This window comes from Suncus etruscus, chromosome 13, assembly GCF_024139225.1.
Source record: "Suncus etruscus isolate mSunEtr1 chromosome 13, mSunEtr1.pri.cur, whole genome shotgun sequence".
Taxonomy (NCBI): Eukaryota; Metazoa; Chordata; class Mammalia; order Eulipotyphla; family Soricidae; genus Suncus; species Suncus etruscus.
Genome location: NC_064860.1, coordinates 81,220,180 through 81,239,196, shown reverse-complemented (window position 1 = coordinate 81,239,196; position 19,017 = coordinate 81,220,180). Strand labels below are relative to the sequence as shown.

General features: G+C 38.3%; 1 protein-coding gene across 1 annotated transcript in view; it reads right to left on the bottom strand.

Moving 5' to 3' along the window:
* Positions 1-7,995: 7,995 nt before the first annotated feature.
* The window catches only part of LOC126025931 (collagen alpha-1(VIII) chain), a 166,092-nt gene continuing 155,070 nt past the window's right edge, over positions 7,996-19,017 (bottom strand). The window contains exons 3-4 of the mRNA XM_049785647.1: positions 11,049-11,367; positions 7,996-9,929 (exon numbers count right to left, since the gene is read on the bottom strand). Of these exons, the coding sequence (XP_049641604.1) occupies positions 8,020-9,929; positions 11,049-11,364 (2,226 nt within the window). The 5' untranslated portion in view covers positions 11,365-11,367 and the 3' untranslated portion in view covers positions 7,996-8,019. The remainder of the gene's footprint in view (positions 9,930-11,048; positions 11,368-19,017) is intronic.

The following is a 19,017-nucleotide window of genomic DNA, read 5'->3' as shown; positions in this document are numbered from 1 at the left end:
ATTTTCCCACTTGAGGCAATACAGTGCAATAGGCAGAGTATTACAGTATTATAGTTGGCTTCAAAACCAGATAGATACCTTGATAAAAATGCAGAATTTGTCATTTATTAGAACTTGGACAGGTACTTGTGCTTCAGTTTCTTTAGATGTAAAATGATACTAATAGCTGAGTTACTGTGAGAACTCAGTTAATATGTAAAAATACCCAAGATATTTTTCTGATACCTGGTAGTAGCCACTGCACTTCCTTACCAGCTCTACTACTCCATCCACCTTTCCAATAACTTATAGAAGAGAGTTGCTATAGCAAATTCTGTTTCACAGGTGCAAAACCTGAATTTACTGAGATGAAGTAAGTAACTCCAACTATCACAGCTAATGAAAATGGAGCTGAGCTCAGTTCTCTGACAATGTGACCTCAGAGCTCTTTCCAAACATGTTCAGTGTTGGCAAATCTGGTTTGGCAGAGAAAATGACAAGGACAGCTTTGTCTTTGGTGAGGAAAGGCAACTCTATTAGTTGAAGGCAGTTGGAGACTTGTAAACATTCCACCAGTTTCCTCCTTGTGCCTCTGATCCATGAATGAAGAGCAGATGCAAAAATTGGTGCCAGCCACTCACTTGTCAGACAAAGACTGACTTGGCTACGCTCATTACAAAATTAATTTTTAGGTTTGGTGGTTTTAACAAGGCATGTGAAATGTAGATTTCCACAGACTTCATAGACTTTAATTTATAAGTGCTTTTGATGCTAATAAAAATTCTATTTTTACTTGCAGCAAGATAGCAAAGAAAAAAATCTGTGGAAATGTTCTGGATGCCTCAAAGGAAAATTTGATTAGATGGTCCTATTTTTCAGTAACACACATGAGAAACTTTTGAATAACTTGTTAAAGTAGGATGATGGGTTCCACTTTTTTTTTTTATTTAAATTCCATTACATTTGTATCCAGGAATTGGCAATATTTTTCCCTAATACTAAAAAGTATTAACAGCCATTTGCTATAGAAACAAGACATAATTTGATGGAAGATAAAAATAATTTAGCACAAATATTGATTTTTTTGAGTTTAAAGGAAGCACCAGAAAGTTGGATGTAAAGATGTCAGAAGTATCTGATAAAAGGATAATCCTGATGTTAGTCTACTGGTGTTTTTCCTTCTCATCATGTAGAATGATCATGAACATTTGCTTTTTTTATTTATTTTTTATTTTTTGGGTCACACCTGGCAGTGCTCAGGTGTTACTCCTGGCTCTGTGCTAAGAAATTGCTCCTGGCAGGCTCGGAGGACTATATGGGATGTAAGGATTCGAATCACCATCCTTCTGAATGCAAGGCAAATGCACTACCTCCATGCTATCTCTCCAGCCCCAACATTTGCATTTTTTAAGGTCACAGGGACAATCAAAGAGAGATAATCTTCTCTAATATAATAAAACATGATCCATGACTCTCTGTTGTCTTGGTATATTTGGAATTTGTTGAATATTCATGAGGGTTCGGATCACATTTATTGTGTTTAATTTTTATTAATTTTATTACTTCATTATTTTTATTGATTTTTTAAGGAAGCACTGAAGATTTTAAAGTTAAAAAGTTATTTGTGTGGGGTCAGAGCAATAGCACAGTGGTAGGGCCTTGCATGCGTCCAACCCCTGACAATCCCTAGTTTGATTCCCTGCATCCCATATGGTCCCCTGCGCCTGCCAGGAGCGATTTCTGAGCCCAGAACCAGGAGTACTCTTGAGTGTTGGGTGTGAACCAACCTTCTCCAAAGTTATTCATGATTAAATAGCTTTGTAACTTTTTAGGCATACAATGCTCAAACGCCAATCCTCTCTTCAGATGCATGGCTTCTATTTTCAGCTTCTTACCAAAAATGGCCGCAGGATCTCACTAAAGAATGAAAACTCACATACCTACAAAGCACCTGGGTGTCTTCTCTTTTCCTTGCCTGAAGTGCATAATTTCCATCAGGGGTACCATCTCTATTTTTCAAATGGTTCAATGAAAAGAAACTATACAGGGTGTCAAGTTTTCTTCTCCCTCATATGTCATTCCTGGATTGTCCCCAACCTCAGCTCAATTTATTTTGTTTGTTTGTTTTTGTGTCCCACCTGTAGATACTCAGGGGTTACTCCTGCCTCTGGGCTCAGAAATCATTCAGGGGATCATGTGGGATGCCAGGGATAGAATCTGGGTTGGCCAAGTGCAAAGCAATTGTCCTATCTGCTGTGCTATCACTGTGGCTTAGCAGTTCAATTTCTTTAGATGTCTCTTTAGTCTTCTATTTGCCTTGATTCTATCTCTAAGACTTTGGAATAGATCCATTGTCGAGACTTCCTAATGCTTTTTGACCTTTACTTCTGAAACTTAAGATTCATCACCATCCCTTACTCCTCCCATTCCTGGAGAGTAGTTGTGCTAAGCTCTTCATTAATATTACTATTACTAATTGCATCTGACCTCTTTCACAGAAATATCAAAATAAGCCCATAAAAGACTTATTTTCTTACCACCTTCTGACCAAAGTGAATTTTAGATAAAATATAAATTTCCCTTATATATATACTTATCTATGTAACTCTACATCATTTGACCCTCTTCTGATTATTACTACATGGGTATAGATGCTCTGCTGCTTTGAGGTCATTCCCATAGGTCAGGTACCACCTCTCCCAGAACACCATACACTATACCATACACATATACACAAAGCTAGTTTTCTCTTCTCCTAGGAGAGACTATTCCTTGTAGAATGCCATGTACACTTCATACATCCAGATACTATCAAATAAAAATGATTTCTTTGAAATTGGTCATCTTCCAAAAACTATCTGAAACATGCAATCTTCTGTATGATCTTGAAATCCTAGAACTATTTTCAACCAAACTTCACATCGTGCTCATCACTGGTTCCCACGCAGTCTTGAGACATTCATTCTACACCTATTGTTAAACATCTCTTGGTGATGGAGACAGAGAAGGAATAGCAAGGTATCTGATCATAAGAACCTTACACTCTATAATAAAGAAGACAGTCAAGCAGATTAGTTACATAGCAGGAAAAAAATAGAGCACATGCCTTCCCTGCAGGGTAGTTACATAGAAATAAAGGAAGTGACTAAATCTGACAAATAGGGATAAAAGAAGTGATCCTGGGGACAGTAGTGATAGTATAGCATGTCTTGTCTTGCATTTGACTGACCTGGGTTTGATCTGCAGCACCACATAGAGTCCCGGAAGGAAGAGCCAGAAATAAGACCTGAGCACAGCCAAATGTATTTCCCTTCACCAAAATAAAATAAAGCATAAGAAGCCCCATTCTTGGATGATACTATCCTATCAGGCATGAGGAGGAATAATGCAACAGGTGAGTCAGAGAATTCCCAAGAAGAAAGAAGCATCAAATGATCTAAGTTTTAAAATTTCTCTAATCAATGTGTTTCCTGTACCCAGTATTATAACAGTACCCTACACTCAATTGCTAATTGCCTGAAAATTATGTTTTCTATAACAAACATCCTGTTATCCTCCAAGCAAGAAGGTACTTTTATTTATTTATTTATTTATTTATTTATTTATTTATTTATTTATTTATTTGAATTCAGGGGGATTGGGTAGGCAGTGAGATGCTTGAGACTTGTGATGCTGGAACAACTACCAGGTGGTGCTCAGAAAGGCATTTGTGTTGTGGACGGATCACATGCTTTACATATATCTTAGTTCCTATACTCTCTCCCTGGTCCTAAGTTTTTTTTTTTCCCCCAAGGAGAAGGGTCATGTTTTCTGTTGCCTTTTTATCTTTCAAACTACTTTGTAATATAAGTAATAATTATCTAGCAGTCTCAGGTGCAAACTAAAAATTACTTTGTATTTTGTTTTAGCATAAAGGAATACTATTCGACCAATGGTAACACACTTTTTTTAAGTTACTATGTTCAGCCATAATAGTTATAATGGATTTTCTCTACTTGTTAAGCATCTTGAATTCCAACCACACAATCCTCCCTGCCTCTGTCTCCTGTGTTCATCCTTCCATTCTTTTTTTTCCTCTTGGTTATCAAGATTGTATACAAATAAAAATGCTTGTCCCTGGGCCAGAGAGATAGCACAGTGGTGGGGCATTTGCCTTGCATGCAGCCAGGTTTGATTCCCAGCATCCCATATGGTCCCCCAGCCTGCCAGGGGTGATTTCTGAGTGCAGAGTCATGAGTAACCCCTGAGTACCACTGGTTGTTGGAACACCCAACAATCAATCAATCAATTAAGTTAAAAAAATACTTGTCCCTATAACAGAAGAGTCTTTAGCTGTGGAGTGAAATAGGATTAATTAGATTAGATGAAAATAGAATTTATGGTCTAGCAATCCAAATTAAAAGTTAAACAAGTGAACTAACAAGCTACAGATTGTTGTTATTTTTAATGGTGTAAAATCCCTTTATAATATTCTTGACATGATAAGTTAAAATCATTCTGATGTTGATAAGTCATCACGAAAGAAATCTTTCCTCATTTAGGATGTAATTTAAGGCTCTCTTGAAACTGGTGTGTTTATTCTTTGTAATCTACTTACTACTTCCTACAAAATCTTTTCTCCTGTGTGCTAAACGAAATGAAAATTGCTTCTCAGAGTAGAGAGAGTATATATTTTATATATGATTACTTTATTTAAGCACTGTGGTTACAAAATTTTCCGTGGCTGAGTTTTAGTCAATGAATGTACACCACCCTTCACAGGTGCACGTTTTCTGTCACCAATGTCCCCAGAAGAACCATGATTTCTAACTGGGCACGTGATCACCCAAATAATATTTATTTCCTCATATTCCCTCATAGCCTGTTGTGCATGAGACTGAATTCAGAATGATGGATTGTGGTAAGGAATAAGTTAAGAGATCTTGGGATAAATGTTTTAAGAAGGGAGACTATCCTTTTCCTAAATATATCCATCTCCCTCTAGATAAAATGTTACTGTGATGGTTAAATAAAAGCACTTTGGAGCTGAAATAAACACTGCTGGGGAGGAAGAACAGGAAGATAAAGGAACCTAGTCTTCTAATTGGACTTCCATTACTTCACATAGGCCCTAGACAGTTTAGAGTTATAACAGAGAAATCAGCAGTCCTGATAAAGTTTCATTCAGCATCTAATCAACACCCTGAGTTTTGTGTCAATTGAGAGATAAAAACAAGATAACAAACATACTTTTAAAGATATTTAATAGGACATTCTTTTCAAATTAGTACAAAATTTAAATACAAAATTGATTTCCTATAGATAAGTCTCAAATCTGTCATGGAAACTCAAAAAAGTTACCAGTCTGTTCATAGTTCATAGAATTTTGTAAAATATTTAAGAATACTCATTTACTATAGACAATCTTTTCCCTTGTGGGATGTCATACTGCATTAAAACTCTATTAAATAATAATAATGCCAGTTTGGTCCATTTTACACAAAAGTTCTAGATGATTTTGAATTACATAGGAATTATAGCACTATTCCTAAATTTTAGGACACGTGGGTGTCTCATTTGCTTTTAAACTAATGTGTTAAGATGCTATGCAATACTCCAAAGGGAAACAGACACATAGATAATTATTTAAATCTCTTATTTTTTAAATTAAATGGGGTAATTCATTTAGCTCTGAGATTAGCACCATCATAGAATATACAGTATCTGGCATAAAATTTGCTTCTTCTCTTCTAAAAGTTGGAAGCATATGCCTGATTAATACACACATACACACATACATATATATGCTAATAATTGATTAAAAACAACCAATAAATAAGTTGGAAGATATTTCAAAATTTGATTTTAACTGAACAGGAACAAATAAGAAGAATGTTTCTTATTTGGTAGAAGGTCCATACATGTACAGATAAATACAACTACAGTTACTCATCAGAAGGAACCCAAATGATCCAAGTTGCTCCATAGTCATCAACCCAAAGCATCAACCCCACTGAAATGCTTTGAAAATGAAGGTACCATTAAACATCTTTTTGATGGGTCATTTTTGTATAGTTAACTATGAATAAGAACCCATATGATGATAAACACACTTTTCTTTTTAACAAATAGGAATAAAAATGTGCTATTCTACTGTGAAAGAGATATTAGGCTGAGGAGAATTTACTGAATGGTTGAAGTGATTCAAATTTGACATAGACATATTCACATGTGTGTTTATACCGTATTTATTTGTTCATTCCTAACTGTACCAATCCCCTTAACACCTCACTCTTAATTTTCAGGAAAACAAAATGAGATTTTACTGCCATTATCTCTCATTACTTCCCCCAGAGGTTTGGAGTGGCAGCCGCAACTCATAACTGAGACCAGACTTGAATACCTAAGATGGTTAGTATGACACTAAGTGGAAAGCTTGGAAAATATTTATTTTTTCCTTTAAATTTGTTTTCTGCTGAGTAGAAGTTAACATAAAATTCATGGACTAATATTAAGGCACTTAATGTTTCAATTAGTTCTTCTACAAGTTGCTTCTAAAGTGATTTATTTTCCTGTAAATTTTAGTGCATCTTTTTCTTAGTAAGTAGAAAATATATTTTAAATCAATAGTTAACATTTTTTTCCATTAAAAAGAATTTTCCTATGCAATTCTTAAACTTCTCCCTACAAAAAAAAAGGAAATAAAAGGTGCTGGAGTGATAGTATAGAGGTAGGGTGCTAGCCTTGTGCATTACTGACCCAGGTTTGTTCCTGGCATCACATATGATCCTAAGAGCCTGCTAGGAATAATTTCTGGCAGTGCATAGTCATAGTCAGTGCATAATGCCTGAGCACTGGCAGGTATGGCCCCTAAACCAAGGAAAAAATTTAAGGATAATTTGGATGTATAAATTGTTATTGCAACCTCAGAAAATACTTATTTGTATATGTCCTAAACAAGGATTTTTTTTTACATTCAATGGCTAACAAAAATACTTATAAACTGTTCTAGGTTAAAAATCTTATTATCATCATTTCAGTGTAAAAACAAAGGCAAGAAACTTATAGAAAAAGGGTTGTTACAATTTTTTTTGTATAAACACATAGGCATTTATACTAGATGGACATAGTGGGAATTAATCAGAAGAAGTTTAAAAAAAGAAAAGAAATCACAAAATAGTGATGAAGAGGTTGCTCAAAGTCCTAAGCATAAGCAGGAACAAACTTTACTGCCTGGAGTGACCCTCATGCATTAAGCCAAATATAGCCCCCATCATTTCAGAGTGTGGCCTTCAAACAAAAACAAACACAAGACTAAACCATAAATCCAAACAAAAAACCCTTGAGGAATAAATGAATTGATCATTTCCCATAATTCCTAGGGTATCTGTTAGCCTAAGAGACAGCCTTAATCTCCACGCAAGTGTCTCATGCAGGGAAGGCTCAGCAGGGATGATTCACTTGTTCTAAGACACTCAGATCAGATTCTAGGTATAAATTATTTTTGCTAAAAAGTACAGTTTCTAACAAGAGAGAAAAATCTCTTGGCTTAGACCCCTCTCATGGACCCCTTTCCACTGGGGCAGTACTCTGTAATAATGCCCACATTCCCATTTCCCATATTCCAGAAGCTACACAGAGGAAACAATGAAAGTAAATACGGTATGGCATTGTGATCACTGACACTGTTTGAAGCTATATTTGTAGATATTTAAAATTAAACAATAGGGTGAGTAGTACTCATGTATTTTATGTGGAAGTAGTTGGATTGATCTGAATAAGCAGATTATTGTGGAAGCTGCTATGAACGTGGTGGGTCCCACACAGGGGTCAGTACTTGATGCATAAACCTCTCCCATCACTTTCAATTACAAGTTGCTGTGCATTTACAACTGCATTTCAGTTTTTATTTGTACATGAGGATTTGAATTTTCAGTTAAATATAACTCTCCAACTAGACACATGCTTTAAAGCAATTACGTTTTCCGTTTGATTGTGGTCTTGCATTCTTCTATTTAATTAGTTTTCTTCTTTCTTTCTTTTCTTTTCTTTTTTTTTTTTTTACATGGGATACAATAAATATCCTGAAAAGGAGGAGTGGACATACTGCCCGGCGTACAGCCCTGCAGCTTGTTCCGAGGGCATCTGGAGGAACACGCGGTCTCCGGGTCTGAGCAACAACACGGCACTTCCCGAGGCCTGGTCCAGAAAGCCTTTCTTGTACTCGTCATATGTGTACATCACAGGCTCGTTGTTCTTGAACAGGGCCACCCACACGTTGCCCCCCTTGCAGTGGACGTGGTAGGCGAAGTAGTAGACCCCAGGGACCTCGCAGGTGAAGATGCCCGTCTGTGGGTTGTAGTTCTGTCTGCCATTATAGAGCAGTTTGTCAAACTTGATGGGTGCCCCAACAGGTGGGAAGGGAGCTGTGAGCTCCGCGGTGAATGCGGGCATCTCATAGGCAGGGCCTCCATTCTTGCCTTTCTTAGCTCCATAGGCATCAGGGGGCTTCAATCCATCAATTCCCAGCCCCACACCTGGCAGATATTCTCCGTGGGCCGATGGTGTTGGGGGCATCGCAGCTGGGGGACCTGGGGGGCCTGGAGGTCCTGGGGGCCCAGGAAGGCCAGGCTGGCCTTGAGGCCCAAGAGCTCCTGGCTTCCCAGGGGGGCCGTGCAGACCTGCCACTCCTGGCTTCCCTACACCTGGGAACCCAGGGGGTCCAGGGAGGCCTGGTTCCCCTTTGGGACCTGGAATTCCAGGAGGCCCAATGGGGCCACTAGGGCCTGCGATGCCTGGGATGCCTGGGGGGCCCTGTAATCCTTGATCTCCTGGGATTCCTGGCTCTCCCTTTGGTCCAAGAAGACCTGGAGCCCCGGGGAGCCCGGGCAAACCTTTGTGTCCAGCTTCTCCCTTGGGCCCTAAGGGGCCTGGCAATCCTCTCATGCCTGGGGCCCCCACTTCTCCCAGGAAACCTGGCTTCCCTGGGAAGCCTTGAAGTCCGGGCTCCCCCTTGACTCCTGGTGGCCCCTGGGGCCCTACAATCCCTCCTTCTCCTTTGGGTCCTGGAAAACCGATAGCGCCTGGAGGGCCCATGGGGCCTGGCAGTCCAGGCAATCCTGGCTCTCCTGGAGGACCCCCTATTCCAGGGGGGCCTACGGGTCCTTTCTCCCCTCTGGGCCCAAGAGGCCCTGGCAGCCCCCCTATGCCCTTGTCACCTTTGGGACCTGGGAAGCCTGGTTTCCCAATCCCGGGAATGCCTGGAGGTCCTGGCAACCCAGGTAGCCCTTGCTCCCCTTTGCCCCCAGGAAATCCTGGCTGCCCAGGGAGCCCATCCTGGCCTGGTTTTCCAATTCCAGGCATCCCAGGAGGGCCTTGAACTCCTGGCACCCCTATAGGGCCTTGTGGCCCAGGTTCACCCGGTGGACCTGGCTTTCCCAGGGGACCTTGGGGACCAGGGAAGCCTATCACTCCCGGTTTACCCACCCCTGGAAGGCCCACGGGGCCAGGGGGGCCGTGCACCCCTGGAGGCCCCTTCAGGCCGGGCAAACCGGGCATCCCGAAACCCCTTTCTCCTTTAGGACCCTGGAGACCTGGAGGGCCTGGGGGTCCTTTGGGTCCTCGCTCACCCTTGACACCTGGCTGCCCTGGTAATCCTGGCCCACCTGGCTTCCCAATGCCTGGAAGCCCATGAGGGCCTGGAGGTCCCTGTGGGCCTGGTATGCCCATGGGTCCAATCTCCCCTTTGGGTCCGATTTCACCTTTTGCCCCAGGCATTCCCATGGTGCCCGGCTTTCCAGGCATCCCAGGCATACCGGGTTTCCCAATTCCTGGATATCCCTGTGGCCCCGGTTTTCCTTTGGTTCCAGGAATCCCATGACCAGGTAAACCTGGAGGCCCAGGTGGTCCTCTTGGGCCAGGCTCTCCTCGGGGACCTTGTTCTCCTCGTAAACTGGCTACTGGTATTTCCGCTGGAAAAGAGGAATCAGGGTAGGAGATGGGGTTAGGGTGGAGGGGAAAGGAAAGCGAGAGAATGATATATTAGTGTTCACTTTAAGAAAGGTAGGCAGTCATAATTTCATCCTGACAACTTGCTGTAAATGGCCCATATTTTTGGAACACGATAAAGAATTGCTCCACTATTATACCAATTGTTGCTATTACACCAAGCAAAGATTTTGGATGAGACTATGATTTGTCCTATTCACCAGAAATTCTTAGAGCTGATTCAAGGCTCAGGGCCTGGGACATCCAGAACATAGACTTTTGTTTGTTCTTAGATGGTTAAAAACAAAAAACAAAAAAACAAAAAAAAACAAACAAACAAAAAACAAAGCCACTCAGAATTTCTTGTGGGGCTTTAACTCTTAATATTTAAATTTACCTGTGACACAACAATTGTACTTTAGAAATGAAGAGAAATAAGTTTGGAGAGGTTGAATGACCAAATTCAGCCCCTTTCTGACATGTAGTCTACTGAGACTCCATGTAGTTACTGTCCCTAAGGGGAGATTCCTGCTTTGCATGGACCAGTAGTAAAGGTTTTACTTCTCAAAGAGACTCACAACTCCATGAAGTCCCTTTTCTGTAAACATTAGGTTTCCAGATAAGCCAGAAACATTTATAAGCAATCTCTCACAAGAAGGCATTTTGTTGATGCTAAATAACTAATGAACATACCAAGAAAGACATGGAAGAGAGTTTAAGCTGTCATTTATAGACTCGTCAGTTTATTGATAAAATATGTATAGTAAGTTAATATTCCTCGGTATTTGGCCTACTGCCTAACAAAAATAAAGGTCCATTAAATAGTTGGAAAATGTTTGAATAAATAAAAATGAATATGGGATAAACTCTTTGCTATTACATATGGGTTTGTCATCTTATACTAATATAATAATAAGGCTAATAAGACATAGCACAGAAATGGACATTTATTTTTTGTCTTTTTATGAGAGTAGAACTTTTCAAAGGTAGGGTTTTGAGCACAGTAGACATATACTTAAAATTTATACTTAAAATTTAGCTTTTCCTTGTGCTATCAGTTTAGAATTTTTAAAGTTGCTGTTTCCTTTGCCTTTCTTGGTTACCTTTGCCTTTCTTGGGTGCCATTTCCTTGCCCATTCTTGGCATTGGCTGCATTTCCTTCCTGTATGGGGATAGATGAGGATACTCTTTGCCATACTGCATGTGAGGCATCTCCTTGCCCATGCTAAGGCCATCTGTGCCCAAAGGCAGGTGAGGTACTTGCTGGCCCAGGGGCTGGTATTGTGGAATTTGTGGTGGGAGCTGAGGTGGCAGCGGCTTGATCCCATAGTAAGCACCCGACTGAACAAGCCTGATGAAGCCTAAGGAAAAGGTCAGGAGCACTCCCAGCAACTTCGAAGGAGCAGACAGCACAGCCATCACCTGCAGAAGGAAGAAATGTATCATCATGAGGAAAATCTGTATGAGAATGTCTGAAGTTTGTTTAGAGAAAGATGGGAAAAAGGAGAAGGGAACAAATCTTTAATCATCAAAATGTCATAAGTAGGAAATGTGAGTGCAAAATGTCTCATTTGCTAAGACAAAAGCAGTCATTTTTGTTGAAAACAAACAGGAGAAAATCAAACACATAGCAGAGAAAAAGTAGGGTCATTAAGTGAAGCCAGAAGGCTCCAATGCAGTTTTATAGGAGAGGCTGCACATTGTCCCCAAGCCTCAATTTTGCCTTCACCCACTGTATTGGATGAATCCCTGCTAGTCAGATGGAACCAAGCTGCACCGAATAAAAGACCACTTAGCTAGATTGGCCACGTGACAATGTTCTGACTACTGCATGCAGTTACAAGAGGCACATCTTCCAGGAAAGATCCTAATGGAGAATGATTCACTTCCATTTCCTTCTTGCTGGGTAAGGAGGATACTCTGCTCATAAAGGACAAGTCAACTTGGACTGAGAGGAGGAAAGTTGGCCAAGGATGGCAGAGTAAACATACAAGAAATCTCATTCCTGATTGAGCTCTGAGGGATCATAACAATTCTTAAATTTGGAATTTTTTATGTAAAAGTGACTAAAGCTCTGTCTTCTTTAACTCCCTCTATCTGGTATCACACAGTCTCACCAAATCTAATGGATTAGAGATTTTCTGAAAGGGGCACATTTGGTGGTGAGTCAGGATCCAGTAATCAGAACCAAAATTCTGTCAAAAGTAGAATAATTTAGTAGGTTATAAAGTTTATGCAAGGTGCTGAAGTTGTTTTTTTAAGAGGGTTCACATTCAGTGGTGCTTAAGGAAGGGAATGGGTGGATTGGGCTCACTCCTGGTTGGTGTGCAGATATGGTGCTGGACCCTACAGGGACATCAGGCCAAAAGTGCTCAGGAGTACATTGGGACTGGGAGCCAGGCATGTATTTCAGAGGATCAAATTCATGTCCTCGCACTTGAGAGCTACCCCTGACCTCAGAGGCTGAAACTTTGTCTGCTGAATGTTCTTTGGCTCTATTTGTATGGTTACAAATAAAAAGCAAACAGTACTGATAAAAACTGCAGAAGTTTATTAAATTGAAAAAATATATATTACATGTAGCCGTCTGAAAATTTACAAACAAATTTTTTTGAGGAGGGGTATACCCAGCTGTCTTCAGGGCTTATTCCTGGCTCCCCAATCAGGAATCACCCCTGGCAATACTCAGGGGACTCTATGGAATGCCAGTGATCAAATCTGGGTAAGCATATGCCAGGCCAGACTACTCACTTTACTATCACTGTGGCCCCAGAAATTATCATTTTAAAAATGACTATGGGGGGCCAAAGCGATAGTGTAGTTAGCTGTAGATGCTGTCCTTGCACATGGCTGACACAGGTTCAATCCCTGGTGTCCCATATGGTTCCTGGAGCTGAACATTACTGGGTTTTGTTCAAAAAGAAAAAAAAAACCTTACTAATATATTAGGCATGGTCATGAAAGCAGTTTGTTTCTTTAGATATATTAATTTCATACATTTGTAATTTGATTGATTTCAAATTAATCCATTTTAATTTATCTTTGTATGCTTATAAAGCAAATTAACTATAAATAAAAGCTACTCACAAGTGTCCAATGTTTCTCTGATCTTCATGACACTCCTTTCAAACTAGAAGTTATGCAAATAAACAAAAGTGGCCTTGATTTGTTTACAAAAATCAGATTTAAAATCATATCTATTTGGAAACACCTAGAGTTGAAGACACAATAGTCCAAGAAACAGCAGGACTATCTAGTGCCCACTAGGGGGCAAATGTGGACAAATTACTCTTCTTACTGTACTAAAACGTTACAATGCTTTTTTCACATTTCCACAAAACCTGAATCATAAATGGAGTCTCATCGCAGTTCTGGAGATAGAGTGAGTGAGAGAGACAAACAGAGAGACATAAAGACAGAGAGAAAGAGTTTTGCTAAAGTTTACTCCAAGTATCTTCTGGAAACTGTAATAAACTTATCTATAAATAATTTAATTTCCATTCAGTTGCATTTCTTTTACTCTGACTTCATTCAGGATCTTAGTTTTCCATTTCCTAGAAAATGTGCTTTGACTTTGCAACATTCTATTTAAAATTAATTCCAAGAGTATGAACAGGTTATCAAATAATTAGTTAATAAGACACCTATGAAAATATTAAACAAAACTACCACAAAATCCACTGCTAAACTGATTTCCTAAAATCCTAAATAACCTTGCTTCTCCCCAAAGAGAAAAATAGAGACATGTCTGTCAATAAAATGATTTTAAAAGTTTTCTCCATTTTATAAAACACAAGAGTCTCAAGAACTGTTTATTTCAAGTATTTGTAAGAAAAAAAAAAGCTATTATTTTCTAGCCATGTAAAGGAATTAATTGCTACACACTATTTAAAATTATATTGACTTGTATATAACAATAGTTTTGCTGTAGGTGGAAATATCTGCTATAAGAACAACGAAAGATACTGACATTTATTACTAACATAAATATAGTATGATCAAAATATGGTTAATTTTTTTTGTTTTGGTGTTAAACCTAGTTTATTCCTGGCTCAGGTATCACTCCTGGTGGCCTTAGGGATCCAGCCTTGGGGATTGAAGCTGTGTGCAAGTCAAATGCCTTACTGATTGTATTATCTCTCTGACCCCAGTTTAATTCTATTTGTAAGAGTAACAAATGTAATAAACTTCTAATGTGAGTCAAAAAATACCAAAAAATAACAGTTAATTTTCCTCTCAATTATTTTCCAGTATCTAAATTTTTTTTCTGTGCAGCAATAATATTTACCATTTATTTTATCTTACATTTTTCTATAGATATTTCATGCCAATGCATGCTTAATAACATTCCTCTAATTTAGGGCAAACTATACACAATTCTGTTTCTTCCCTTTTTTTCCTTCCTTATTTTTCATCTTAATTTCATGGATCTGAACATATTTCAATTTTTTCATTTGTCAAAAATGATAATTCATTGTTTTGCAAGTTCCTATTCCTAGAGCAGTCATTAGAGAGAAAAAGTGTCTGTTCATACCAGAAATAATCCAAAGTTCCTGATACTGTATAAACTGAAACTTAACACCCATCCACTTTGGGGATAAATGAATTTAGTGACTGAACCCTAAATCTGTGATGATGTATATAATAGTAAGTATACATGCCTGGTTTCTCACTTCTCATTAGGTCAATGGATGTGTTGAATATAATTTAATAATTTTTAAATTAAGACATTCTAATGAAATGCTGGAAAACTAGGAGACAAAATGCCTGGAAGAACACCAGTTGAATACCAAAGGTCCAGTGGGAACCTACTTACTAAAATTATTTCCTCTTGTAGGCTTGGCCTTTCTTTCCCCAAAACCACCCCCTTCGTCCTACCATCAGCCATTTCTCTGGCTCTTTATTTAAATAAACTTTGCTCCTTTTTAACTTGAATATTTATGTAGGGGCCCTGGTTAGAATTTACCGCTTGACTTATCCTTACTAATTTCCCTCTTGTCCCTGAGGATAGTTTTGGTGGTCAGAGTGGTATAGTGGTTCTTCCCAAATTACTCAAAAGCACATCAGATTTGTGTAACATTATACAAGCACCTGGCTGGAGGAAGCAACCTCGGAATCCCTACTGAAAAGAAATGGTAGCACTGGGCATTCCTGCTTCTTTTTCTTTTTCTGAGCATACAAAACACAAGAACACTAAGTTCTATTAGATGTGTTCTGGATTTTCTCTTTTAAATGTGCATAAGTATACATTAACCTAAACGTATTTAATATTTGTGAACACTAACCTTAGCCAAGCAGCTCAGCTTAGTTATAGTTATTTGTCATATAGATAAAACATTAGTAAAAGCAGCCAAACAACCTAAACTGGAGTTGAACCTCTTTCAGTCTCTGTGCTTCTAAACTGAGATAAGTCTTTTTTCTTCCCTGAGTTTTAGTTATATACTCTGCCTCTCTCACAAGCCATTCAAGGGCACAAACTATAATATGGATTCTTCTCAAACTTAAAAGCATTATTCAAATTTAAATTATTCTGAATGGAGAGTGACCAAAGAAAACCCCAAATCAAAACCCACTGAAATGTTAAAACCACTCAAAGCATACTAGCCAAAGTAAATGTGAGGTTAACTGCAACAATGATATACCTAACATGAATAACAGAATAATGGCCATGGAATTGTGCTTGCTAAAATATATGGCCAAAAATGTAATACTGAACGAAGACAGTTCTTCATTTTGTATGAGCGTTGCCAGTCCTGATCACTTTGAACAGCCCTCAGTGGTTTGTTATTTGGGTGGAACTGCAGAGAGTTTCTGTTTTATCTGGTGACCTGTAACATCTGTAACAGAATAATGTGATATTTATTATTTTAGATTTAGAAGCTTCTTGACACATTCAGATTCGGTTTATTTTCCTAAGGAATGCTTCAATACATAAACCTTTAACCTTTGTACTAAATTCAAAGGCTCCATTTGCTTAGGCTAATAGCATGTCTGTGTTGGCATATGTGTGTGCTAAGGAGTCCTTATTGTATTTGCTGTGGACAAGCTTTTCTGCTTCTGACAGGTTTTCCTCTGTGCTCTCTGCTTGCTTCCTTGCATAGGTTTTTTATTTTCTCAAGGTTTAGATTTCCACACCTAGAGGAAGAGAAAACCTGGCAGAATTATCTTCCTCAATATTTAAATGAATTCTCTTCTTGAATTTTCCAAGATTTTTCAAGGAAAATTTTCTCTCAATAGCATTCCTCAGGGCAATCAATTGTTTCAATACAGATATTTCTCTATTAGCCTCTAACTGTTAGCAACTGTTCTCAGTGCTGGAGATACAGTAATAAATTAGGGTTCTGGAACTCACTTGTGGTATGGTATACAAGCAGTAACCAATTTAGAAAGTTTTTTTTTTTTTCAGAAATTCACAGTTAAGAATTAGGAAGACAGCATAGTAGGGCAACCAATGAGATAAAGACTAGATGAAGTCACTTTTGCTAAGGTATAGGTAAAAACTCTTTGAGGAAGAAAATTCTGAATAGAGAGTGAAGTACTGGGGATTAATATTAGTAAAGTAATCCAATATAGAGAATTTAGCCCCAAAATATTTTCATCTTCTTCCTCACAAAAAGAAAATATCATTCCACATAGACTTTTATATTTGTTATATGATATATACATACACACACATTTACACACATGTGTCCTCTTCCATTGACTTGGTGATGAAACCCTAAACATTCTGAGGAAAGTTTTACAAAACCCCTATTCCTTTTGTAAGGACTTATATTTAGGGAAAGACAGCCAGAAGAGTGGTTCAATGCTCGTATAGAATGGTACTGAGCAAAACCAGTAATTTTTTTGTTATTCTTCCACAATATGAAAATACCATTGTAATACCATTGTTCTCAAAGTATAAAGTACTTAAATTCTAGTTTATTTTTTAGAGGGGAGTCCCAAGCAGTGCATAGGATGCAGGGGGACATTTTCAGTGATAGTTGACTTATCAGGGCATATAGTCCAGTGCTAGAGCCCAATGATGTGGTACAGATTGAACTCTGTGGTCAGGGAGTCACCAGAGATAACCCGGCAGTGTTCAGAGATCTGAAGAACATACCCAGAGATGCTCAGAGAGCTATGTGGTGTCTGTGACCAAACTTGAGACTTTCTATTTATGGTCTTGGTCTTTAAGCTATCTCCCCAGTCCCTAAATTCTAATTCTGATGAAAGCAAGTCATCTATTCTGACTGAGCATCAGTTTGACATTTACAGATGAATTCAAGGTCTTTTAATGTTCTAATTTTTTATGGTACTGGCAAATATGAACATTTCCACAACCTTACTGAAGGGTGATTTCATGAATTTGAGTGCTCAAGCTTTTGGAAATCATAAAGTGAGTCCAGTATCATATTTTCCATTACTTTTCAAATACAAACCTTTTTTCTCCAAAGGCTGAAGATGGAAGAAGTTAAATTATAACAGTGTCCCTATAAGTATTCCTTTAATGAAATGTTAATCTAACTTCAAGTCAAAGGATAAACCAAAATAACAAACAAGGTTTAAGAAGAAAAAAAAGGGATATGATTAATTAAAAAATGCTCTAAGGGTCATGCCCACTCATGGTCAACTCCATGTTATATATATATATATATATATATATATCATGTTATTCTCAAAAGAAATGTAAATCAAGTCACCAAAAATCATGGGTACACCGGCCTTTCAGCTAAATCTGAGATACATTCTGGAGGAAAGGTGGGCCATGTCCTTTCCCTTCTGAATTTCTGGCTACTGCACTCATAACCCACTACACCCACTTTGCCAGTGACCCAAATTCACCTCTTTACCTCTAATTTCTCTAGAGACCCCTAACTGACCAACATTCCAACTATGTCAGTAACAGTAGTAACTATACTGCCATATCAACACTGAACTTGGAATTCCTGGATAACCTGGCTGCCATGGAACACTTCCTAGTGTTTCAATACTGTAACCCTAGAAGAAATACAACAAATCAGATGTCAAAGTAGCATAAAAGCTACCTAAAGTTAACAAATGATTAACTGGTAGAAAATAATCTATTAAACCTTCAGACAATAGCTTACTGGTACCATTGTTAGATATAATAATTTTCACAAATTTTTTTACTGTTTCTAAAAAATAATTTCATTTTTACTTAACTATATACAATCAATATAAAGTAAATTATTTCATGTCTGCCAAAAGGGAAGGCTTTGGGGTAGGTGGGAATTTGGAGACATGGTAGGTGAAATTTTACATTAGTGGTCAAAGGGGTGTTGGAATATGAAATGGTTGAAACAAATGTATTATGAACAACTATATAAACCATGATATTTAAGTAAAGTAATAAAAAAGTCCTCAGATTGAATAAAATGAAAGAGCATTGAAATTTGTTTAGAAGTAAAATTATAAAATGAATGCCCATAACCAGAAACCAAACACATATCTTATATAACTAAAACTAGTTTATCACTGCAACATGTATGATTAATTAATAGGCTTGCATTTTTGAAGAGTTGGCACTATAAGGAAAAGGAGGTCAGAACTTCATGAACTGCCTAGAAAAATAAAGAACTTTGGAGTTGCTGCAGCAGGAATTGCAGACTTAGCAGAGAAATTTGAGGACTCTGGGACACTGAGATCTCCATTACTCAGTGACATCCTCCCTAAGAAGGTCGAATCACTTGACTGACAGCAACTGTGGAACGTGATTAGACTTTTGAATCCAGACATTTTGGCAGATAGAATATAGAAGACAAAGGATCCTCTGCAGCTATCAGAATGTTAGGTTATAAATCATCTCAGAATCATAGACAGAAGTAAAATTGACATCGATGAAAGACTGAGATTCCTTCTCTTATCCAGGCAAAATTGTCTGAGATAAATTATTAACTATAGAAAATAAATCGCAGAAGAAGAAACTGTAAAGGATTTTACTTATTATGAGGGGCACTCCTGGCTTTGCCCAGACCAGAGCTAACTCCTCCCTCTGAGCCAAGGAATCACTGCTTGGAAAATCATATGGGTTGCCAGAGATCGAATTGGGCCAGCTGTGTGCAAGTACCC